Here is a 27108-nt window from a genome sequence, read left to right on the forward strand (position 1 = left end):
CCTCTCCCTTGTGGAGCACAGGCTCCAGACGCGCAGGCTCAGTGGCCATGGCTCACGGGCCTAGCCGCTCCGCGGCATGTGGGGTCTTCCCGGACTGGGACACGAACTCGTGTCCCCTGCATTGGCAGGCGGACTCTCAACCACTGCGCCACCAGGGAAGCCCTCATATGTGTATTTTTGAAAAATGGAAATGAAATGACATACTTCACCTTTTAAAAAGTGCTCTTTAGGGCTCTAGGTTTTTGTTTTTATTTTTTAGTTTAGGGAGTTAAAAAGGTAGCATGGGTGGCTCAGTTATTTTCTATAGTGTTAGGGTATGCTGAATTAGAAAATATATTTTATTTAGGCAACAGCACTGATTTACTTTACATGCTTCCAATATTATAGTTACAGCCTTTTAACTTTTAGAGGCCTGGCTGTCCACTTCGTTTTAGTTAATAAGAAGTAAACTAAAGTGTAGAGTATTAAACAAAGTTGTAATGCTTTCTTGCCTCTTCAGGGTCAAGCAGATACAGAAAACACTTGCTTCCCCAGTTTGGCGGATAGGAAAAAGCCAAATACACAAAATGAAAAAAACTTGTTTTTGGTCACCTGTAACTTTGTGTATTGAGGGGAAAAATTCTGGGTTTGGATCTGGGTTCTAGTCCTATGACCTCAGAACCTTAGATGGATTCATTTTCTCATTCTAAAGAGTAGATTTTAAATGCTAGAGCTGGTTGCCTATAAGAATCCTTGACCTTAAACAAAGAACTCCCGCAAAAATGATAACAATAACAACGGCATCCTCCTCAGGTGAATCTGAACAGTCAAGTTTGAGAACTACTGGACTTGGATCACCCCTAATATATGCTTTTCAACTAAACTGTAAACTCCTTAAAGGTCAAAACTGTATTTTATTAATCTGAAGTGCTTAGGATAGTGTTGACTAGTGCCCAATAATCAACAAATGTTTACTGAATTGGGTTTCATTTTATATGCTAATATGGTCAGCAGTTTCTGTCTCTTTGATATTTTCAGGAACTTCTAAATACTGAAGACTTTCACACAGTAAGAACTCTCTGGCAATTAAGATTAGAGCAGGTGAAGAATGAACTAAACTAAAGTTGCCCAAAAAGTACTGAAATTTCTTCATGCGGTTAGAAGTAACAGAGTCAGAAAACCATATAGGTAAGCGTATCATTTTAAAAGGAACTGTCAAGCACAATGACAGAACTATGAACAGCGTGGTTCTGTTGGAGCAGAAAACTGGGCAGAATTATGACTATAATACTTCATAATCGTAAGGTGCTTTACAATTTATAAATTGCATTCACTTACATGCTCTCACTTAACCTTACAAAACCCTAAGTCAAATATTACAACCTCATTTGTAAAAAATTCATAAGACAAGATGCTGAGAGGTCAAAAACTAGAATTTCAGAGCTGTCAATAACCTCTATATTAGTGTCCCCCATTTGCACACCACTTTATTATTTTTGCCATATCTGACTATCACCCACTACTGTTGTTTATCTAATATTTTTCATTAGTTTGGCACACTTTAACATTTCTTTAGTTGTCCTAAGAAATATCTTTGAAATCATGGGTCTGTGTTTTATTATTTCCTAATAAACATTAATTGAAATAAATGCAAAAAGAAAATCCTTGGTAGCCTTACTTAAAACATCTGGATAAACAGCCCTTCATTTTCTGCTTGCACATCTGCAGTAACCTTAGGCAAGTTACTTAATTTCTCCGTACCTCAGATTCCTCATCTTTAAAATGGGGATAATAGTACCAATTCCATATGATGCTTGTGTGGATAAATGAGATACCAAACGTAAAGCTATTAGCAGAGTTTTTGACAGGTAGTAAGCTCTCAATAAATGTTATCTACTGTTAATTGTTAGCTCTGGGTCACTTTTTTTTTTTTCTGGTATTCTCATAATTGGAAAGTTCTTTCTTAAATTAAGCCCCAAACCACTCCCCTGTTGCTTTCCCCAGTTTAGCTAAACTGCTAAAAGTTGAAAAGAGGACGTTAAAGTGACATGTGTACTTATTGTTATATTTTCCATCTTGACTTGCCTTAGATTACACAGGTGGTAAAATGATAGGTGGGGATTAAACCCTTTGGTTTTAGTTTTCTGCTCTGGATGCCAATACTGAGGAAGAACAGCCCTAACCTGGACAGCCGCCATTGGACAACGTGGACCACTCTTTTCCTCAGGCCAAGCCCTGCGCCACCTGGGGAGTGCCAAGTTCTCAGGTCACCTCTTGGAGCCTTCCCGTCCTTGGCGTTCCCGTCCTTTCGCGTGAGTCTGTCGTCCTCTCACTCCGCCCCTCAAGACCAGGTGGGGTTTCCTCCACCACACTCCTGGGGCGGGGGGGTCATGTCAGTCTGGTTTACATACTGTCTTCTCAGTGTTTGCTCCTGTTGCTCAATGTCTGGTCACCTATGAGTTAGGTTTTCGCCTCGCCGGAGCAGCTACCGAGATCAAGAACCGCTTTAAAGGCCGGCGACCGCCGTGGTCTCTCAGAGCAACAAGATTTGTGGGGCTTAACCGAAGCGTCAGCTGCTTTTCTTGCCGGGAAATGTAGTACCTGGGCCGTCCTCTCGCCTCCACTGCAGGTGCCGACGGCAGCCGGGGGACTACAATTCCCAGAACGCTCTGGGAAAGGAAGGGAAACCCAGCTCGGCAGCTCCACGTGACCACTCACTATGGCTTCCCTGTGTTGGGACCGGCTGTCTGGTAGTTCTGTGTGATTTGTTAGTTCTCTGCGGCAAGGTGCCCCTTCACGAATTCGACATGCAAAGAATCAAATCTCTTATGACCCGGCAGGTAAGTCGCAGAGGCTGAAGCAAAGGTCTCCTTCATCTCTTCTGGAAGAGGAGCCGAGATGTTCTGTCCCTGGGCCGCAGGCAGGCAGATAACCAAATTATAGGTTGTGGCAGGTGTCAGGGGCACCATAAAGCTCGAGCACACCCTGGAAAACTCACCTAAGCCGCCAGGTTTGGAGCCCTGCTCATGTGGATCCCGGTGACCCAGAAACATTCCTTTAGATGAGGTCAATGAGGAAGTCGGAGGCTACTTTTGTTCGTCCTTTTCTGCCTTTTGCCAGCTGTCCGGTGATAGCCCTAACTACCCTGCAGGGTTCCCTTTATCCAAGCTGCCCATCGTCTGTGAGGATGGCCTGGGTAGGGAAGTGAGGTCTGTGCAATAAAGATGACTAGAAAGAGTGAAAAAAGCAGATAATTTGAAGACAGAATTGATAGCTTTATGACTTTGGGCAAGTCCCTAAATCTAGTAGCTTTAAGTTTCCGGATGTGAAAATGAGAATAATAATTATTTTTGTTCATCCTGTCTCACAGTTCTGTTATCGGAGTCATCAGTAAGTTAGTGTATGTGAAATGATACTTAAAAAAAAATCATTGTCATGGCAAAATAATGGTCTTTTATTTTTTGCCAGAATGCTAATTCATGAATAAAAACTTTGGCTGTTTTCTGTCTCATCTCATACATGTTAGGGACTTCCTAATAATGTGTCAGCTTCCTTCAAATCAGAAGTGGCAGAAACTTACTTTTATGTACTTATTGATTACGCTTTGGTTTTAGATACCTTTATTTATTTCAACTCTAATATTTTGCTAGAATTGGCCATTCTTTATTATTTTTATATGAGAGTAGGGTAATTTAGATTAAAGTTTTAAATCAGTGTGATTTTGGGAACTTTGGAGAATGTGGAGGATGATCATTTAGTGAAAGGTTCATTTGTGAATTTTTTTGTTGATTAAAAAAAGACTACAAATGCCAAAACTTCATAGAGGAGTTCTGAAAGTGGAGTATTGGTTTGGTTTCTTTAGAGGGTGGTGTGTGTGTGTGTGTGTGTGTGTGTGTGTGTGTGTGTGTGTGTGTGTGTGTGTGTGTGTGTGTGTGTGTGTGTGTGTTTGTGTGTGTGTGTGAGTGAGTGAGAGAGAGAGAGAGAGTATGAGAGAGAGAGAGAAAGAGACAAAGAAGGGCGGTATTCTGGGGATAATGGAAGATTGGGGATGAGGTTAGAGCACCTTGTCATAAAAAATTGTAGCTATGACTGGTGGTATTTTATAATAGGGAAGAGAAAATACACACCTCTATAATTTAAAAATGAGCAAGTTCTACTCTAAGACCCAAATAATCAACCTAAACATAACATGTATTTTGGTTACCAAGGACACCAAAAAGCCAATATAGAGTATCTAAAGGACAGAAACTTGACAGTAGAGTAAATCTCTCTTCAAGTTCATGTACCAGCTAATTTTGCTTATAGACTAATATTACAGGGAATTTAGGTGTCTGCTTTGAATAGACTATGTTAAAAAGAGGCTTTTAAAGAAAATTTAAATGGCTGACTTCTTTCTGTCTTGATAACTTTCCCTGGTACAAATGAGACTTTCAGAATCCCTCATTTGATGTGAATATAGAAAGTACCAGGTACTTTCTATAAAGAGCTAAAGCAGTGAGATGTGAGATTTAAGTCTCAATTATGTAGTATAAATTGGGTGCATTGCTGAGAAATGATAAAATCTAGGGATTACTTACGTATTAACTAAGCAATTATCATTATTTAAAAATCTTTGGTTAGCTCAGTCAGTTGGTATATTATATCTGTGGGTCATAATGCTTGGACCTTTTTACCACATGCATTTGGTCATGATTAATAGATAAGTGCTTTTATAGAATGCTTTTTGTCACCCAAGTTTCTTTTTGTTGTTTTTGAATCATGGTTAAGTTAGACTTCAACCATTAGGTATAAAGGTGCCATATAGTAATTTTATTTTAAATTTCCGAAAGTAAATCTTTACTTGATTTAATAATAGTATAGTACTATATGTGTTGTGACAATTGTTTTTAGAAACATATGTTCTATCTATTTTAAAGCAGGAAAATTTCTGTTTTTAAAATGGTGATTTCTATTTCAATAAGTATATTCTATCATGTTACAGTTCTGCAGCACAATTAAAATTCCTTTTATGTTATTATTTTTTTTAAGGGTCTGAAAAGTCCCCCAGAGAGCCTCAGTGATGTTGGTGCCATTGAGAGTCTCCGGGTCCCTGGAAAGGTATTGATCTACATGAGTGAGCGCGACTTTTCACTTCCTTAAGAAAATATTGTTGCCTTTGGATAATTGATTCACAGAAGCTTTTCCTTCCCACAGGCAGATGGTTGTTATGATGAGCTAGGTAAAGTTTTATAATGCTGTAGGCTTGGGGCTTGTTTTTGCTTTCATTACTCATTGGGATGCAGTATGATTCATTATAGTGAAGCAGAAAATGCGAAACTGATAAATTTAGAGTTTATTATTGTATCAAATTCTTTGCCTGAAAGCAGTTATATATCTATAAATGAAACTTATTGATTCATCTGCTGTAATTTGGATAAATAAAATGAAATGGCTTACTTTTTATGCTGTAACACTGAGCCAAAAATCATAGTAAATTATGTTTTTGTTATGGAGCAGAGCTTTTTCTTTTATAAATTTATTTATTTACTTTTGGCTGCATTGGGTCTTTGTTGCTGCATGCAGGTTTTCTCTAGTTGCAGCAAGTGGGGGCTCCTCTTTGTTGCGGTGCACCGGCTTCTCATTAAGGTGGCTTCTCTTGTTGCAGAGCATGGGCTCTAGGTGTGTGGGTTTCAGTAGTTGTGGCACGGGCTCAGTAGTTGTGGCTCGCGGGGTCTAGAGCGCAGGCTCAGTAGTTGTGGCTCACGGGCTTAGTTGCTCCGTGGCGTGTGGGATCTTCTTGGACCAGGGCTCAAACCCGTGTCCCCTGCATTGGCAGGTGGCTTCTTAACCACTGTGCCACCAGGGAAGTCCCTGGAGCAGAGATTTTTGAGTAAGTAGCTAAAGCACAGCTTATGCTAAATTGTAGATATTTTGGATTTTAATCCCCTGATACTCATGTGAACTTCGCAGTCTACAAATTTAATAGGTGTCATTTGAAAGCTAGCTGGCTTCCCCTCAGGAGAAATATTAGCCATTGTTAAATAAATAAATCCCTGCTGTCTCACTCTCCGGGGCCTCGCCACTCACAGCTGCCTCCATGTATAGCAGCTGTATCGCAGATCAAAGCCTGTTTTGAATGTCTGCTCTTGTGGTTTTCAATTTGAGGATCATATTTGGAACTACTGTTTGTTTCCTGTGTCTGGCAACTTAATACACAGGGCTTGTTTCTCTAGATCAGCAATCCTACGGCCTCTTATCACACCTCAGTGTCAGCTGCTTAGGAGGATGATTTCCCACCTCTTTGAGGTGCCTTGCCCCCTAAAGTGAATTTTGTATTTACTGCTTAGCTTTTACATTAGGTCAGATACAAATATGATAAAATTCTAACCAACGCTTTTGCATGAAATGGCTCAGAAGCTATAAAGAGACATTTTGAATAGTTTTATATAATTTTAGAAAAGACTGTTGGATGTGATAAAATTGGGAGAGATAACCATAAATCCTAATTGACAGATAATTCTCTGTATTTCTTTGACTTAAAGAAATGATTATCAGGCATTATGAACATGCCTTGAAGTGGATTGCATTAGATGTTTCAGAACCAGAGTAAAATTGATGTGAGCCTCTTTAAAAAATACATGAATGTATTGCATAGGAACTTTCTGTTGTCTTTAAACCATGAGTCCGTGATGTTTTCCCAGTAGCGGTAGGTAGAGAATTTATAATGATTTCATTACATAGTCTTCTTACTGACTCCGCACCCTCTCCCCATCAGTGATCAGAGGTGTATACTCTTTATTTAAAAAAAAAAGATTTTTTATTTTTTAAGTTTTTAAAAAATTTTATTTTATATTGGAGTATAGTTGATTAATGCACAGGGAATTCTACTCAATATTCTGTAATAACGTAAATGGGAAGAGAATTTGAAAAAGAATAGATACGTGTATATGTATAGCAGTGTATACTTTTAAGATGATGGGCTCTGGCTAGAGAGGCCAGTCTGGAATCACAAGGTCAGCAAGTGTAAATGGTTCAGGTGATGATTAAGCCTAGGGCAGTGGGCTGATTGACACTAAGAAGCTAATTGAGTTAAACTGTAAAACAGCTAATGGTAAAATTAGCATCAATGCCCTCAGCTTAAATTTAGCCTTATACTAAGAAAGCCTTTTGAGTTTTTTGTGTCTATTCTCTCTGTGCTCTCTCTAGAAACATTTCAAGTACTGCAGGGTGAGGTACTCTGGGTGGTTTTGAGAAATTGAATTGCTGGGTCTGGAGAGTGGCAAAGCTCCAGTCAGTAGATTAAGTTTGATGTGGTTGAAGTTCACAGTCAGTACTGAAACTAAGAATTAAGAAGGCTCACGTTCAGAAATTCCTTACACAGCATAGCTTAGTATAACTTGGATGCTGAAACATAATGCTGTGTTTCACAATTTAGATGTTACTTTATAGTTAGGTCATACATATAAATTTAATTTTCTCTAAAAATTCTGTAACTGTTTATGGTGACAGGCGTTAACTAGACCTATTGTGGTGATGATTTTGCAATATATGCAAATATCAAATGATTATTTTGTACACCTGAAACTAATATATTGTTGTACCTCAATTATACCTCAATTTAAAAAAAGCATTATTTTAGCTTGGATTCCCCTGATATTCCAGTGGGAAAAGTAAAAAACAAACAAAAAATCAATTTACACTGTTTAAGTGTTCAATGTAAATACTTGTATAGAGAAGCTTTTAAACATTAATTTATTTAATAGCTCTATCTCTCAAGTATAGGTAGAACATTTAAAAAAACGCATCTTTCGTCTTCAGGAATGGACCCATTTCTTTTTCCTGTTCTTGTCATCATATTTTTCTAAGTTTTAACAAGGAATTGAGATTTCATTGGGGTTTTCAAGAAAGAAAGTTTAGCTTGGGTGTTACATTGAAAGGTTCTTGTATAAAGGATAAGTAGGAGGGAAATACTAAGATGGAGCATATGAAATGGCTGTTTTAGATTAGAAATGGTCTAATATTGGCAGATTTCGTATGGTTCGACTCATTAGGAAAAGGAGGGTAGTTAAGGAGAACTGAAGAAGGGAGTCAGGTGAGCTTGATAATCCAGAAAGTACTATTGATTTTTTTTTTTCTTGAGAACTATATAAATTCTGAGTGGGAAGAAACCTTAGAAATCATCTGGTACAATTTCTGCATTTTAGAGATGAGATGACACTATATCCCATTTTAAGAGGAGATGTGAGTCAAATAATAATCCATATATTGGAAAATTGGAATTTTGGTGGAGAAAATAGTACAGAAAGTAAAAAAAAAAGGATTCTTTTCAGAATTTGCTATAGGAAAGGAAACTTTTGAGCAGATTAAAAAAATCTTAGCTTAAATAGTTCAGAGCCAAGGTTAATGGTGCCCAAACTTTGCTGCACATTAGAATCACCGGTACCCAGGCCGTACCCCAGTCCAATTAAATCACGGCGTGGGGGGTGGAGCCAGGCGTCGGTAGTGTTTAAATATCCCCAGCTGATTCCGGTGTGGAGCCATGTTTGGGAACCATCGGCCAAGCGGAGGACGCGATGAGGAGAAAGAACAGGAATACAGGAGCCCTTCTAGATAAAATTTTGTAAGTTTTATTGACAATTTTTGTGGGAAAAAGTAGAATGAAGAGTTAGTGATAACCTAAAATTTCATTCCTGGTAAATGGATTCTGTTGTTTTCAAATTAATGGGCTTTTCATGCAGAGGTAAGGATATAAGAAATTAATCTATATTGTATTTACTGACTAAACTTGTTATCCATTTAAGGAAATGTATATTGTTTGAATTATGTGAAAGATTTTTAGATAATTTAATTGGTTACAGAATTATGAAGAATTAAGACCAACATTTGTTATATAATAATTGTAATAGCCACATGGTTGGTAGTTATAGAACTTATTGGGACTGTGTTTGAGAGGATTTATTGAATCCCATTAAAAAATAAAAATATCAGAACCTTATAAGTCTATATCTTAAGTAAAACTTAAGTAAACATCTTAAGTAAACTTCCCACAGTGCTTCTATAATGTTTACATATCGTAAACCTGAAAAAAAGTACTAATATGAATATTGTTTAAGAATTTTTACGGAAATACTGCCTTCTGATATTATTCTTTAAAGATAAGGGTTTTTTTTGGTTGGTTGTTTTGTTTTTTAAGGCCTTGACTTTATTGACTTGTAAATACAAATAGGATTCAGCTATGTTTACTCTTGCGTGATTGGCTTAACTATGCCTTTGATTTTCTTCATCAAAGAAAAATATAGGGTGAGGAGACAAAAGAAATAGCTGTTGCAGTCAAAACCTGAAAATATATTTGTCTAAATATAAGTATTTTTGTTTGTATACTTAATTTATTCCATAAATATTTATTGAGTACCTACCTACTCTGTAGCATTTCTATTATATAATATTCTGGGAGTTTGGTCAGAGTGTTTTCTAGCTTTTAAATACTTCTGTGAAGTAAGATAAATGGATTTGACCGGCTTCTTAGAATCCGGGAAAAGAATCCTAAAACCACATTAATTACAGAGCTTTATTTTCAGAACTTTACCAAAACATGAGCAAAGTGCTGGAATAAGAGCCAAGAGAACTAGGTTCAAGTATTGACTTAAACATTCAGCTTATTAAAGGGAAGTCATTTTAATAGCTTTGTGCCCCAGCGTGCTCATCTGTGAAAACATGTGAAAACTAGACGATATATATATTTTTGCGGTACGTGGGCCTGTCACTGTTGTGGCCTCTCCCGTTGCGGAGCACGGGCTCCGGACGCGCAGGCTCAGCGGCCACGGCTCACGGGCCCAGCCGCTCCGCGGCACGTGGGATTCTCCCGGACCAGGGCACGAACCCGTGTTCCCTGCATCGGCAGGCGGACTCTCAGCCACTGCGCCACCAGGGAAGCCCAAACTAGATGATATTTAAGAGCCGTTTTAGCTCTGATATTTTATACTATCTTTATTGTAATATTTGTAGGAGAGAGAAGACAAAAATACAGTCAAAAGAATAAACTGATGAGTCTATTGCTATCTGATTTAGACAGGATTAGTGTTGAAATTTATGACTAGGAGACTTTTTTAGCTTTAGTGATTGGGATAAATCACTAAATTTCAATTTAGGATTATGTTTCATTTAAGACAGGTGTCTTCTGCAGGTGGTACCAAGAGGGACTCTAACCATGGATCTGAAGAATCATTTAGACTTTTTCTTAGGCATTCATGGCTAAAAATATTTAACTGTGTTCTTTTTAACCATTAATGAAATTATGCTTCTCTTGGCTTCAGATGCTTTGATATTCTTAACCCTTCTTTCATAGCAAATCATAAAAGATCATTTACGCAGTGCATTTGGCAATCATTTATTGAGCCAGGCTGTTACTAAGTTTTGAAGATGCAAAGAGGTACAAGACTCTATTCCTACCTGAACCTGAGTAGAAGAGACAAGCAAAAATAGATAATTGCAGAGGAGTATAGTAGAGATCTATACTAAGGTATGCACAGTGGTAGCACAGCTAGGAGAGGATTAGGGGTAGGTAGACGTGAGTGCGGGGTCTTCCAGAGTTGGTGATTAATTTGTTTTAGAAAGATAACTAGGGTACAGAGATATTTGAGTGGCAATCCTAGACCAGGATACTAATTAAGAAGATAAAGAGTATGAGGTTTAGGAAATGGAGAAGGGTTAAATTTGAGAAGACATTTTAAAAGTAGGATTTAGGACTGAGAATTTTATTGGATGTAGAAGGTGTAGGAATTGGAAAGACTGGGGTCATTAAACACTGGGATTGAAGGTGCTGTGATGTCTTTTCTCAAAATAGTATTTCTTTTAAGGAGAGGTCTGATGAGGTGTTTGAAAACTAAAAAACCAGAAAACCGTAAATTAAGACTTATACACTGGACTTTTCTGTCTGTGCTTCAGCTTATGTGTCTTTTCTTCAGCTTTAGCTAGACAGGCATGTGGCAAATAGCTTGATATTTTTCATTGAAGTTGAGAAATTTTTAAAGATAGCTTTTAAAAAAAAATTATATATTTGATGTCTCCAAAGCTATTATCTTTAATGTTTTCTTTTTCATAGAAATAAATTTAGGAAAATACTTGTTAAAATAGCATAACTATTGAATAAGAGAAGTAAATAAAAATATTTGGCAGAGTATCAAATATGAAAGTTTTGCTTTCCAGTTTTGTGATTTTTAGTATGTGATAGTAATTCAGTACATTTCCATGAATAAAATCAGTTTTCCTTCAAGATCTGTTTCTTTAAAAACAAATATGTGTATATTTGGAATGTTGTTATTTTGAAGAAAGGATTAAAATACATTTTATCACTTAAGTATAAAGCTGGATTAAAATAATGCCACTTGAGTAACCTTTTATAAAAATCTTCTGTAAATCATTTTGCTGAAACCTCCTTTTAAATTGTAACCCTAGTAATATTCCACTAGATGGCACTGAGAGCCTGAAGAAAAGCAGGGTTGGCTTGAAAAGTTCTGTTTTATTTAAAACACACACACAAACTGATGAAACGGCTGCTTTGATGGATTATTATTGTTCTAGTGGGATTTTAAGGAAATGTGCCATTTCCCCACATAATCAGACATCTGCCAGTTCATTATAAACATACATGGTATATGTATAGTTTTAGGGTGTTTGTGATCTTGAATCCTATTTCATTTGGAAACAGAAAACCTGTTTTTGTTCAGTGATTTATGATCTTTATCATACTGATTGCATATTGAAAACTTCATGTCTTTGTTCTTTAAGCTCTGTGTAGTTTTTGATAGATAAACATATTTTGCTCTCAATTAGAGCTCTAATGTGATGTTAACTTTGGTAAGACTATGGTTTCTGTTTTTAGAATAGCTATTTTTGTTGACTGATGAAAAATGCAAACAGAAAAATAAAGCTTTTGTCTTGGCAAACCCAAATTCATGCTTTACAAGAGCAAACTTTCTTCCTTTACTCCCTTCCTTTCTCCCTCCCAACACAATGAATTCTGCATTTATTCCGGTATATAATGTGAACTATGGTCTAATAAGCTAAGTACAGAGATGGAAGTTGGTTTGCATTTTTTTTTATTCTACTATGCATTTTCTTCGGGGTTTTGAAACCTGACCTGTGAAATGAAGATTTTTGCATTCATCTTTTGTTCGAATAAAAACTTACTACTGCAGATGATAAGTTTCCAGGCTGTTCTGTGGGTTTACAAATGAAATTCCTTTTCAAAGAGAATATTGAATTGAATAATATTAAGGAGAACTGTTAAGCCGTCACAACTAACTTTTTACATTTATAAGAGTGAATAGGATTGAAAGTCTGAGTTTGGATTGATGTTTTTAATTAGTGTGGTATTTTGGGTAATTTGAAAGTAGTCATTAAATATAAAATTTGCAGTCTTTCTTTTCCCTCCTAAACATGAATGCATTCCCTTAAGAGGCGAACTCTTAGGTGGGAAATAGCTTTGTAAAATTATAACCTGGTTTCTTTAGAAACCATAAATATATTGGAAATGCTTTATAACACCTTACAGTTGAGGGCTCTAATTGTTTTATAGAGTTGAATCCCCAGTTCTCATATAACCTTTTGTTGTTACGTTGAGAGGACTTTTGACTTTGGCTAAAGTCAAAGATGTTGGCTTAAATGTTTATTATGATTGTTTTTCTTTATTTTTCATAAAGTTACATTTACGATATGCATTTTTATATGTATGTTCACGTAGCTTTATCTTGGAGATGATCAAAATAGAAGAATAGGATAGGTAGTATGTGTTATATGCAACCTTATAGTGTATTGTGACTGCTGGAAAAGACAGCCTCTAAAGTATTGAATGACTTCTTCGTTATCTGCCAGTTTTCCTAAAATATTCCTGCTTGGTTTACTATGTTAAGAAAATATTTAATGTTTATGCTTACTTTTTGGTTACAGTATCTGGCACAGTGATATGTGTTAAGATATTTTTAGTAAAGGAAAAATATGGTTTTAGTATATATAAAAGTGTGTTGAATTTTAAAAACATCTCTCCCCCATGACGTTTTTCTGCCCTGCGGGAAGCCATCCTCTATTCCTTACTCTGTTGTATGCTTTCCCACTCCACTGTTTTTACTTTTGCTTTGCTTTATATTTTGTAACCTTACTCCCCCAATTTCTAATATTTGAAATTTTACCTTTTCTCATATTCTCTAAATGCCGCCTCTTCCATCAGATGTGAACTCACTATCCTTTGATGCCCTTCATTTTGTTTGTATTTCCTTTATGTTCTGCCCTGCATCGTCATTGTTTATTCGTCTAACCCACTCCTATTACTTCAGCAGCTATTTGTGGGAAGATTTGTATTTTACTCATCTTTGTTTCTGTACGACCTAGTACAGAGAATTTTTACATAGTGGGAATTTTAAAAGAAATTGTTAAATTAAAATATATGACTTGACCGGGAAAGATAATACTAGAGGTTTGACAATAGGCAGGTTATTTCCTGATGATAGTATGGGAGAGAGGTTTGATTTGTTCTTTTTTGACATTTGTACTTTTGTTTTTATCTCCTTTACAATTAAACTCATTACTTTAACTGTAGTTTTTCTCCAGCTTTAATTCTGGGGTGATGTTCATGTACTCTTTAGGTGTAGTTGATTACCTACCATCAGCAGGCAAGTTGTGGCACATTTGATGGTCTGTAGTTGTTGACATATTATTTTTGGATTTTCAAAGTTTGTAGAGCATTTATAGCACTATTATTAATTATAATATGTATTTATTAGTTACTATGTGTCATAAACTTTACTATAACAATTCTTTAAAAAATTTTATTAATATCAGTCCGTAAGACTGAAATATTTTATTACCAAACATCGTTAAAGCATCTAATCTTCTTGGTAACTTTTAAAAGCATTACATATTTTAATATGGTGTAAGGAGTTTCATTTGTTATTCTATTCCCTTGATTGTGCCTTTAAAATTTTTTTGTAGGATATCTTTTGTTCATTTTGTTTATGTAAAATTTTGCCTCATACATTTATATTGGCTTGCAAAACTGGTTCTCTTTTACATGAAGAATTATGTATTTTTGTACATCTCCAACCCTAGAAAACCAGTTTATATAATGGCAAAATTATGGAGTAATTGTTTTAAGAATATGCTATCTAGCTGTTTTTGTTTATTCTAATTTACATGCATAAAATATCCCTAAAATCATTTTACATTTATTGTTATTTCTAGTTAGAAGAAAGAAGCCTTTCCTTAAGAGTTTGTGGAAAATTTTGACTATCAAAACAAGAACATGTTGTCTCTTCCTTTCCTTTTGTTCATATATTCCTTTTTTTATACAGTTCACTGTGTAAATTAATTTTAGTTTGATTCATGATTTTTATCTACATTGTGCCTTGGCACTTTGGAACATAATGATGGAGAATAAGGAGAAACCTCAGTTCTCAAGAAGTGTGTAATCTGATCGAGCTGTCAGCACTAACAGCTATGAAACGTTTAGAGAATGATTGGGTAGCAGCAGAGTCTTACAGACAGCCAGTGCAGTGGGATTAACAGGAACACGGTGATTGGGATTCTAGGCAGAATGGAGTTTGTCTGAGTTCAGATGTATGTTTTCACACAGGAGCACTAAGTTGTCTGAAAGGAGAGAGTATTTTATAGGGATATGGTGTTGGGCATTTGTTTTTGTTTTTGAATTCTGCTTTGTGTGCTATGTTTCTTTTTCTGCCTTTCTTGGTTTTATCTCTCTCCTCAGTCCAGGTTACTTAGAGTGTCAAGTGTTACATGTCACTTATTTGAAATTATGTGAGTTTGTCTGCTCTCTGTGATATAATTGCTTAGTTCTCTAGGAAGGAATGGCGTTTGACCTTTTTATATGCATATACAGATTGTACTCTTTTTTACAGATTCATCACACTTGTGAAACGTGCACTTGTGAAATATTTATAAATGAAATCATGCTTTCCCTTTGACATTTTTAATAACTTTGGATATTTGTTTCACTGTCGTTTTGAGTGTGTGTGTATGTATGTATGTCCTTTACAGGTGAAAAAAAACTAGGCATGAAGAGACTAAGTAAGTTGTCCAAGGCTAATAACAGAGTTGCAGCTAAAACCCAAGTGTCTTTACCTTTAGAACAATCAATTAGGTTGTATAGGGAGAACAGCATGTAGTTACATGCCATTGGCATTTACACATTTGAGATGAAAGTGCTCATTCATTGCAGTCTATTTGAATTCCTGGCTTGTTTCATATCTGATGGTTTTCATTCTTAGCAATTTTTGTAATCTTCAATTTTTTTGTGAATAGTACCAAGTACATTTATTTGCTGGTGGTGCTATGGAATTACTAGGGGGAGGCAACATTGCTATATCCTCACTTGGGCTTTATTCCGTCCCTCAGCTTGCAGCATCTGAAGCTGGTATTTCAAATGCCTATGACCCTTTAGGGAGAGAGATTGCCAGGAATTTCTCATCTCTTTTTCTATTTCATGTCTCACTGTCGATTCAGATTTCCACTGGATGCAGGGAGGTTGCCTGTGGATAGGCGAACTAGTTGGGAACCCTTCCACAAATGGTGTGGGTTTAACCCATGGCTCTTAAACCTCTTCAGTGCCATTGTCCAAGGTGCTACACAGATTAGTGGGTTGTAGATAAATCCCCACCGAAATACAGCTCCAGTGTTAGGATGCTGGATTTCTTAGTGTACTCATAGTATCTAATTGCATGCTAAATCAGTGATGGCTGTCTTTAAACTTTTTTTTTTTTTTGCTTAGTGTATTCTTATAAGTTGAGTTTTGGTACCAAAGACGCATTTTCTTTTTCATGCACTTTTAATTCTGCAGGTTTAGTTTTTATATGACTTTGCCTTCTCTTTTCAATTTATTGGAATTTTAAATGTAAACAGTTAAGTATTCTCTTAAGTTTCAGATTTATTGCTCTCATATTTTCTTTTAGTTTGAATATACCTAGAGGAATTTATAGTAATAATTTTATCAATTTAAAATATAAATTAAAATCTAAAAGATATATAAGCTAGGCTCTTTTTTATAAATGAAAACTACCCCTGCCATAAAATAATCTAGAGTATCTCTATTTGGAAAATATTGTCCTCAAATTAACCATATAATTTTTGTGTATTTAATTAGTGATAATTCATTAAGAATTTTTGTTAAGTATTATTTTGACTGTAAAATGATTTTAAATACTAGTTTCTTTTTCAAAAAATTTACTTATTTTTTTGGGCTGTGTTGAGTCTTCATTGCTGTGCACAGGCTTTCTCTATTTGTGGTGAGCGGGGGCTACTCTTCATTGAGATGTGCGGGCTTCTCATTGCGGTGGCTTCTCTTATTGCAGAGCACAGGTGCTAGGGCACGCGGGCTTCAGTAGTTGCGGCTCGTGGGCTCTAGAGCGCAGGCTCAGTAGTTGTGGCACACAGACTTAGTTGCTCCCCAGCATGTGGGATCTTCCCGGACCAGGGCTTGAACCCGTGTCCCCTGCATTAGCAGGCGGATTCTTAACCACTGTGCCACCAGGGAAGTCCCAATACTAGTTTCTTTTTGTGTACTTAAATGTATTTGAGATTAATTTTAATAAAAAAACTGAATGACTAAATTATATGTCTATAATAATGTCTTGATTGAGTGTGTCAGAGTGGGTATCCGAGTTATTGAAATTTTCCAGTTAACTGAAGGTTTATCCAATTATGCAGTGAACTTGCATAGGATAAGGATGCTGACATTAAGGGTAGGGATTTGTCTGTTAAGCTCTTTTTTTGTTGTATAAATCCATAGAAGCCCCATACTCTATCATTAGAAAGCAAGCATTTTATCAAACTCAGAGCTTTAGGTTCATAATCAGTTCATTAATTGTAGTATCAGTACACCTTGAAGGAAGCCTCATGGAATTACAGAGCTAAACTTGTGAACCTTTTCTAGACATAAAATTACAGAACTAATCTTGTGAACCGTTTCTGGAACCAGTATTTCTTAGCCAAGCAGTGAGATTTGCAGCAGAAGGATTTCTGCTGTTCAGGGTTCCAGTACTAATTGTGACCTGAAAGTCACTGAGATGTACGCTGGTTATCTGTGTTGAGAGAGATTTAGAACATTGTTAGATGATGAAAACGTATATATATGTGATATGTATATATGATAGATATTAGGTAGTCTCTTTGTTTTTTCCTTTTGTTAAACATCTAGATTCTCTCAGCTGCTAGTTGGCATGCAAGGAATTGAAAATAAAATCTAGATCTTCAAACTGGCTTGTTTTTCCCTCCAGTAGATGGGTAGTTTTTAGTGTTCGGCTGTTTACTAATTTTCCATGAACTTTCCTGTTTTCTATTAGTTTGTCTCTTTGGTCAGAATGTTTCCTGGGAGAACTGTCAGTGTTAAGACAGATGATTATTTATGTCCGTGCAGATAGAATTATAACAGTTACAAGTACTATAATTGTGGTTTCCTTTCCCTTAAAGGAGGAATTTCGAGAACTTCGAGAACAACCTAGTGATCCTCAAGCTGAACAAGAACTAATTAATAGTATCGAACAAGTGTATTTTTCTACGGACTCATTTGATATTGTTAAATATGAGCTGGAGGTAAAAAAAAAAATTCATTAACCTATCTAAAGCTTATTTTGTTCAGTGACTGAATTTGTGAGTGAGATATGAATGCCTTTTAGGGGCATTGTAGTTTTTTGATACCAGGACTGGTCTATGATGACCATGTTGTGACTAAACTATCAGCATTGTTTAAAGATGAGAGTATTTTTAAAAATGAAAAATTAAGTGCAGCTATAGAATATTGGTCCAGGAAACATTTTTGTATTTTTGGTTTTTAACTGTTATCACACAATATGTTAGTATGCTGTCTCTATCTTATTTTATGTTGGCTAAATATGTTTGGGAAAGCTCTGAGACCTTTTTTTTTTTGCGGTACACGGGCCTCTCACTCCTGTGGCCTCTCCCGTTGTGGAGCACAGGCTCCGGACGCGCAGACTCAGCGGCCATGGCTCACGGGCCCAGCCACTCTGCGGCATGCGGGATCTTCCCGGACCGGGGCACAAACCCGTGTCCCCTGCATCGGCAGGCGGACTCTCAACCACTGTGCCACCAAGGAAGCCCAGGGAAAGCTCTGAGACTTTTAATCATGAAAGTATATTTACATAATTGTTTAGTCATAATAAATACCCCATGCCTTAATTTTTTTTTTAATTTATTTTTTTAACATCTTTTTTGGAGTATAATTGCTTTACAATGTTGTGTTAGTTTCTGCCGTATAACAAAGTGAATCATCTATACATATACATATATCGCCATATCCCCTCCCTCTTGTGTCTCCCTCCCATCCTCCCTATCCCACCCCTCTAGGTGGTCACAAAGCACAGAGCTGATCTACCTGTGCTATGCGGCTGCTTCCCACTAGCTATCTGTTTTACATGTAATAGTGTATATATGTCAGTGCCACTCTCTCACTTTGTCCCAGCTTACCCTTCCCCCTCCCTGTGTCCTCAAGTCTATTCTCTACGTCTGTGTCTTTATTCCTGTCCTGCCCTTAGGTTCCTTAGAACCTTTTTTTTTTTTAGATTCCATATATATGTGTTAGTGTACAGTAATTGTTTTTCTCTTTCTGATTTCACTCTGTACGACAGACTCTAGGTCTATCCACCTCACTACAAATAACTCAATTTCATTTCTTTTTATGGCTGAGTAATATTCCATTATATATATGTGCCACAACTTCTTTATCCATTCATCTGTTGATGGACACTTAGGTTGCTTCCATGTCCTGGCTATTGTAAATAGTGCTGCAATGAACATTGTGGTACATGTCATTTTAAAAATTTATTTATTTATTTTTGCTGTGTTGGGTCTTTGTTTCTGTGCGAGGGCTTTCTCTAGTTGTGGCAAGTGGGGGCCACTCTACATCGTGGTGCACGGGCCTCTCACTATCGCGGCCTCTCCTGTTGTGGAGCGCAGGCTCAGTAGTTGTGGCTCACGGGCCTAGTTGCTCTGCGGCATGTGGGATCCTCCCAGACCAGGGCTCAAACCCATGTCCCCTGCCTTAGCAGGCAGATTCTCAACCACTGCACCACCAGGGAAGCCCAACATGTCACTTTTTGAATTATGGTTTTCTCAGGGTATATGCCCCGTAGTGGGATTGCTGGGGCGTATGACTTCAGACTATACTACAGAGGTACAGTAATCAAGATAGTATGGTACTGGCACAAAAACAGAAATACAGATAAATGGAACAGGATAGAAAGCCCAGAGATAAACCCACGCACATATGGTCACATTGTCTTTGATAAAGGAGGCAAGAATATACAATGGAGAAAAGACAGCTTCTTCAATAAATGGTGCTGGGAAAACTGGACAGGTACATGTAAAAGTATGAGATTAGATCACTCCCTAACACCATATACAAAAATAAGCTCAAAATGGATTAAAGACCTAAATGTAAGTCCAGACACTATCAAACTCTTAGAGGAAAACATAGGCAGAACACTCTATGACATAACTCACAGCAAGATCCTTTCTGACCCACCTCCTAGGGAAATGGAAATAAAAGCAAAAATAAACGAATGGGACCTTAGGAAACTTCAAAGCTTTTGCACAGCAAAGGAAACCATAAACAAGACGAAAAGACAATCCTCAGAATTGGAGAAAATATTTGCAAACGAAGCAACTGACAAAGGATTAATCTCCAAAATTTATAAGCAGCTCATGCAGCTTAATATCATAATTGTTTGTAACATTGGCATTTTACATTTATAAGAACTGCAAAAAAAAGAATAGTAAAGTTCGTGTTTTAGATGAAACCAATTGCAGTATGCATATGTACTTCATACTGCAGTACATGCAGAGTTAGTACCCAACGTATTCTGAAATTTCATCATCAGTTGACTGAGACTTGAAGTTTAACTTGGGAGTTTCCCATCTACACAATGGAATGCATTTTTGTTAGTTTCCATACTATCCTCCAGCATATGTATAATCCAGAATGTACTCCAACAACTGTCACTATCACACTGTAGTGCTTAGTTACCATTCATAGTATTTCAGAGGGGAAATATGTTTTGAGTTCTGGACGAGTAGGGATATATGGTGGCTGGTAGAGTGGGGGATAAGGGTTAGGACTTTCTCACATTCTCCTGTTGCAGGTTGTGGAAGCAGTGTTTCCCAGCTCAGGGGCCGGAGTCCCGGTGGTAGTGGGGATTCCAGGAGTTTGGAGGTGGCAGCAGTGGAGATAGCAGGGCTGGGTGAGGGATGGAACTTGAGTACCAGGGGGTTGGGTAACAGAGATATAGGCTTTTGTGTCTGGAGTCTAGTGGGGAGGTGGGGAGGATGGGAGGAGTGGGATGTGACACCGTTTTGTATGTGCAGGTTGTAGTTCCTAAGTCAGGTGTGCAGGTAAATGAAACCAAATTAAACAATTGATTTTTTACTCTTTATTTATGGATTTTTTTTTTTAGAAGCTCCCTCCTGTTCTCAATTTGCAAGACTTAGAGGAGTACAGAGACAAATTAAAACAACAGCAAGCTGCAGTAAGTAAAAAACACATTTCTGACAAAACTGTAAATGAAACACAACAGAGAGGTGTAACGTTTGCAGGTTTTATTGTTTAACTAATATACTAACATTTTAAACAAACCTTATTATTTAACATGACTTTGACTCAAATGATGCATTTATACTTATTCAAATTTATTGTCTATTCAGTTTCCCTCACATTACCTTGATAGATATGCTTCTAGAACTTGGAGTTCTTTCTCTGGAATCCTAAACGTGATCAAAGAATTTTGAACTTTTTTTTCCGATTACTAAGTACCTTTTTAGATTACTCCTTGTCATGCATGCATGACTTTCCTACCCATAGTTTTATGATGGAGCTTTCTTATCTCAGAATAAAGGCTCCCACTTCTAGTTGAAATAGGTCCAAAGAGATTACAGGGTTAAGATTCATTAAATCTGAATTGCTGTCACTATTTAATCGTGTGATGTTGGGCAAGTCACTTAACCTTGCTAAATCTCTTGTTTCATCTGTGAAGTAATGGGTTGGGTTGGGCCTGCATTTTCTCTAATGCCGTAAAATTCTGTGATTTTGTATTTTCTTTGTGTTAGGCTGAATTCCTTTTATAAAACTCAGACTGTACTGTAGAAGATTAAGTAATGGTAGTAAGTGGTCTTGTTAATTTTTTAATACCGAAAGAGCAATTGTAATAAATTTAGCCATTTTAATTTAAGGTATGATCTTTAATAATACATCTGACAAATAAAGGAGGATATACTTCTCTTTCTTTAGTGTTACACCCAGATGTCTCAGTGGGTGCTTGGATCTCCCTGGGGGTAGCAGCATTGGTGTGGGGAAGGGCCTTGAGCACTAGAGGGTTGTGTGGTAAAAATATGTTGTTGTTTTTGGAGAATTAGAGTTCAGTGGATGGTGGCACCTTTTGCCTTCTCCTGGTTTCAGCATATTTAAATATGTACTCCTCCATCTCTGTACTTTATGTGGTAGTATTCTTTTGGGGATGAACCCCACCACAAGGGCTGTGTAGCACAGTTGCCTTTGGAATTTAATCAACCTGGCCTTGAATCCTGACCTTGCAGCTTACTAACTGTGGGTGAATTACTGCTATGTTTAAGATTACTCATCAGGAAAATGAAGCATGTAACCCATTTCAGTAGATTGTCATAAGTACTAATTGAGATAATGTAGGAAAAGCAGTCAGTATACTGCCTAGCACAGTGTAGACTAACAATAACTACATGGTCTATTTAAAACAAAAAAAATGAAAAATCCATAACTCAAAAAAAAAAAAAGGCAATGACCCAAATAAATAAATAAAGTGATAACAATCCCCAATTTGGTAAAATTAGGTGGGTTTCTGTCCGTGTACATCTATACACATTCATATCTATACAAATCTATACAAATTCATAGCAGATTAAGAAAACATGAAAGAATTAACGCAATCTTTGAATGTATGTGTAGTGTTTTGTTCTCAGTTGGCTTGGGGAAGGGGATACAGTTGTGTTTCTTGAGCAGATATTCACTAAATACCATTGGTGTGCCATGCTTCATGCTGGACGTGGTACCTCTGTAGTGTAGTCCTACAGGGGCCCCTGAAATTGTGAAATAAGAGGCTCATGTTCAAAATCATTATAATTCTAACTCGCATATGTTACCGTTTTTCATGGAACTGACCAAGAAACCTTAGGTATCTTCAGAGCACTCCAGAAAACACGCTTCCTGTTTTTCAGAAGTAGTGGACCAAACTGCTGTTTGTCTTCTTATGCGGTACAAAGGATTTAAAGGGTGTTCTGTTTCCCAGATAGAATTTCCATAAATTCAGTAGATTAAATATTTATTTATCTTAACAAGTCTATCTTTTTTAAAGCAAATCCTGTACCCTTAAAAATGGTTATACTTTTGTGCATGTTAGTTAAAGCAGATACTCATGTTATTAACAATAATAATGACCACATATTGAGTTTCTATTAAGGACCAAGTACTGTGCTACATGCTATATCTCTTGTACTAATTTCATAGCCAAAGAAATGTACGTGGCCAATGCATGCCAGTATTTGCTGTAGAAGTTATTAGGAAGACCTATGGAATATTCTTGCTAAAATTTTAAATGTAGAATGTAATAGGAAGCATGAGGCTTTTTCTTTTATTTCCTTTGTTTGATTGCATGTTCTTATAGGTCTCTAAAAAAGTAGCAGATTTAATCCTTGAAAAACAGCCTGCTTATGTAAAGGTAGGATAACATTTGTTATTTTTAATAGTAAAATATTAAAAATGTTTGAGTGACTTATACTTGGAACTTGAAATATTTTAATTTATTCTTTTGTCTATAGTTTATAGCAGCATATTAACTCTATTTGGGTTGTGTATATGTATGTTTTTTTTCTCTCATTTGGGGAATTTACCAAACTGCAAGAAGTGGAAGAGTTTTTATATTTGATTCTAAAGTAATCTATTTGGTTTTCCTAACTTGAAGAGCCAATGAAAATTGCTTCAGTGCACTTTGTAACTCATAGATCATTAATAATGACTGCTCAGTCTGCCTTTAAAATAAGATAAAATTGGAACTGTCTAGCTGAATCTGCCCTTTCATCAGAAAATAAGAGACTTCAAAATCCACTGAAATATCTTAACAGTGTTCAAATGAAGACATTCATTGTCAAAGCACCTTAGCAAACAAATCATATTTGTCATATCCTTAATTACCTCATGAAGTTCTGTTGGATAGAAACATTTAGATGGATATATTATTAGTGTTTATTTACGCCCGTCTAAAGAGGTTGGGTCTAGATTTCCTTATAAACAATACTGCCTAAATATTTTGTTACATGCCATTGTGAAAATCAATTGAAAGTGGTTATTTAAAATAATTTTGTGGAAAAATATACCAACAATGTTCAAGTTCAGGTATTTTTGTTGCTACTTTGTTTTCCAAGCAGGCTTTTCTTTGAAGCCCGCTAAAGTTTTTGTTAGAGAACCATACCAATAAGAAAGAAAAATAAAATGCCTCAAACAGTAACCTACACCTAATCTTTCCATAGGAACTTGAAAGAGTTACCTCATTACAGACAGGTCTTCAGTTAGCTGCTGTTATCTGCACAAATGGGAGGAGGTATTGCATTTGATGATACTTTGTTCAAGCTGAGTAACATTTAAGAGAAACTCTGAAACTGTCATGGAAAATTGATTTTTTTTATGATGATTGCGGTTTATAGAATGCCATTCATTAACTGAACATATATAATGGTCTAAAAACTGCACTAAGAAGGTCTGTGAGAAATGTCTTTAAATCTTGTTATGGATTAAAAATATTATTGTTTTTGTGTTGCTTAAATCCGTGCTTCTCAAACTGTCTTTGGTGAAGAACCAGTTTTCTTTTTTTTTTCTTTTTTAATTTCCAACTTGTTACAGACTATTGTTTTTGTAAAATGCAATAAAAACAAATTTCTAGGAAAATGAATTTAAAAAGACCCAACCAAACACATATAAAATAGTCTCATTTTTTCTATTATCAGATTCATCAAGCATAAAATTATTGTGTTAACTTTTGCTCTGTGTGTTTAAAAATTTTTTTATTATTGGATTCATCAAGCATAAAATTGTTTTGTCAACTTTTCTTCTACATGTTTTTAAATGCTTATTCTTAATTTCTGTACTTTTGTGGTAGATCAGTAACAGTTTGAAGATTGGTATCAGACCACCCACCATGCTTCAAGTAGTGCTGGTTTAGTTTGAGCCGTTGAATAAATTTGTCAAATAGTGCTCACAGTCCCCAAATTTAAGAGCAATTCAGGATACTATCTCATTAATTGCCTAATTGTTCTGTGTGGATAGTGTTCTTATTATACTAGAAAAACTTAACTATTTATTTTTCACTTTTACAGACACTTGAATATTGCAAAGGAAGGTTTTACTCAAGCTAGTTTAGGCCTTCTTGCAAATCAAAGGAAACGTCAGTTGCTGATTGGACTTCTGAAATCTCTGAGAACTATAAAAACATTGGTATATACAGGTTACTTTTTAAAAGTTAAAGCTTAATTTTATGGTTGAAACAGATTTTACCTTTTGATTTATGTTCTTTTCAGCAAAGAACAGATGTCCGCTTAAGTGAAATGCTGGAGGTAAGTTTACAAGGCTTGGAAATTTGGTGATCCTAATAATATTAAATAGAGAATTATTGTGAAAAAAATTCAGATGTGCATTTTTCTCAAATTGGTATATGGTATGAAGAGCATTTTTAGACATGTAAAGGAACTTGCTGTAGTGCATCTTCTTCTATTGATATAATATAGTTCATTTAGAAAAAATTATTGGGGGAAATGTTCAGTTTGTAGCAATGTGGGAGTGTTAACTTCAGTATCTTTTGATTATATCTGTGCCCAAATAGCAATGAAATTATCTTTTGTGTCTAACATAAAGTAGTGATTTGAGGAGTATGTCATAGATTAGTTATGTTTGGTGTCTCATATATTAATTGATTTTCTGAGTGAGCTATCTGTTTTCTGTTTGATGCTTTCTTAGCATTGTCTGTATACTTCCGCTATAAGTTTCACCAAAGCCTAATGTATTACGTGTTTCCCCATAATACTCGAGCACCTTTGGGTAGGTACTTTGTCATCATCTCAGCATCCCCTGTGGTTTGAATTGCCTTTGTTGAATTTAGATATGAACTTCAGGAACTTTTTTTAATGATTTTCTGTATAATCACTGTATTACTTCTAAACTATTACCACTAAAACTAGGGTTTGAGAAGTGAAAAATTCATTTGCCATTAAATTACTGTTTAGGAATATTTGGGGCCATTAATGAATATTTCACTTTTTTCCAAATTTATTTGTTTAAGAATATTTATGGATTTATGATAGAACTGTTGAATGTTGATTACAAGTAGAATGCATACTGATTTGGAACATTTTCTATAAACATTACTGAAAGAAGAATGTTAACAGTTAAAGAACTCCTTCCCTCTGAAGCAGCTTGTACTTCTTTGTAGGCTTTATCTACATGTCATGGTCTCAGAGGGCTATTACTGTGTTTTTAAGGGAACAGCATATTTTTTTCATGGATACATTTTAGGCCTGGAGGTAGTTGCTTTGTTATACTTTACTATTTTGGTGTATTTTACTATTTATCTGTTGTTGGTATTATGATCCTTATTTGAGAGGAATTAAAATTTTCTGGTGCTGTAACTTTGGATAGAGTATGAACAGAGATTTTTCTTTTTCAGAAGCTTTAAGAAAAATGTTTCCAGCCTAATGACTTCTGTTGTTGATTCAGGAGGAAGACTATCCAGGAGCTATTCAGCTGTGCCTGGAATGTCAGAAAGCTGCTAGCACTTTTAAACATTACAGTTGCATAAGGTAAGGTGATGTAAAATTTTTAAAGCTGACTTTATTGTCAGTTTTTATATAGGAGTTGTGTAACATACAATGGTAATAAACACTGAATATTAATATTAAGTGCTATGTTCTAGTTTAGCCTTCTTATTTGTAAATGAGCAGCACAGTAAAATTATAAATAAAAATTCTTAAGGTTTGAAAGATCAGATACTTTCTAATCCTGTTTCTTGTCACCTCATTGAAACTCTTTTTTTCATATTTTTTCCAATCTTATTGATTTCATTTTTATGGAGTAGTAGAGAATAAATTCATCTGTTCATGTCTCCATTGCAGCTCTTGAGAATTCTTCCTCCTTAACTATGCCCAGATTATAAATATTGAGAGTTCTGTTGCAGTTTGCTTTTCAGATCCAGATGGTTCAATTGTTGGCTCATCATGATAAGAATTCTTTTGGAAAATTTAAAGTGATTTCACTTTATGTAGGAGTCATCTTTGTAATATTTAAGTGATTATGTATTTAATGTATTATATCTTCTGTTTATTTATAAAATGTACAATGTAAAAATAGCTGCTGCATCCTCTGCTCTTAGTTCTAACTTTATTAATGGATTTTGGTCTGCTTAAAATGAAGGTTTTGCATTAGTTGTGACAGTACCTTGAGGAATTTCTAATCCTCAAGTGTAATTTCCGCCATTCCTCTAAAAGCATCAAAAATAAATATAGAATCTAGGGAAAATAGTGAGCTTGCCAAGGAAACCCAGTTTCAAATTAAATTCATACTTAGCCTAGAATGAGTCCCTTAGCCTCCCCTGTATGGAGAATCTGGCACTCAGTGAGCAGGATGCACTGATATTGTAGATGTTGATTGCTAGTATCTGAAAAAATAAAAGGATTATGAAAGGACAAAACATTAATACAGCTTTGGATTAAATTTTTTCTTTTAATATACTCTCACATCATAGGTCTGTGCTGGGTATAGAATAACTAGGTATTTTCCCCCTAGAGATGATATTTTTTTTTCTTTAGGATTATGTATATTGAAGCGACCACTTTTTATTTGATTAAGAAGTGCATAGTTGGGTAGTACCAGTAATATTTTTATTTTATCCATTTTGATAATGATTAACTTTCACTATTAAAAACTTGATTATGTCATTTATACTTACTAAGTTGGGTGAATAAGCTCTAATATGTTGAATATATTTGAAAATTTCTAGCAAGGCCTTCTGGCTCCTGAAGAAGCATAGCACTCATTTAGTTCATTTCGTGGTGGTAAATCTG

The 27108-nt window shown here is 35.8% G+C and overlaps 1 protein-coding gene across 4 annotated transcripts in view; it reads left to right on the plus strand.

Annotated features, from left to right (window-relative positions):
• Positions 1–2708: 2708 nt before the first annotated feature.
• VPS50 (VPS50 subunit of EARP/GARPII complex) overlaps positions 2709–27108 on the plus strand; it is a 130143-nt gene continuing 105743 nt past the window's right edge. For 3 of the 4 annotated variants that reach the window (XM_082661919.1, XM_082661921.1, XM_082661922.1), the window contains exons 1-9: positions 2709–2819; positions 5008–5076; positions 17434–17556; positions 20433–20504; positions 22668–22721; positions 23530–23600; positions 24373–24490; positions 24574–24609; positions 25766–25848. In XM_082661919.1, the coding sequence (XP_082518045.1) occupies positions 2787–2819; positions 5008–5076; positions 17434–17556; positions 20433–20504; positions 22668–22721; positions 23530–23600; positions 24373–24490; positions 24574–24609; positions 25766–25848 (659 nt within the window). In that variant the 5' untranslated portion in view covers positions 2709–2786. The remainder of the gene's footprint in view (positions 2820–5007; positions 5077–17433; positions 17557–20432; positions 20505–22667; positions 22722–23529; positions 23601–24372; positions 24491–24573; positions 24610–25765; positions 25849–27108) is intronic. The other variant, XM_082661920.1, reaches the window with a different exon arrangement.

This window comes from Grampus griseus (assembly GCF_964374135.1).
Source record: "Grampus griseus genome assembly, chromosome: 9".
NCBI classification, from domain to species: domain Eukaryota; kingdom Metazoa; phylum Chordata; class Mammalia; order Artiodactyla; family Delphinidae; genus Grampus; species Grampus griseus.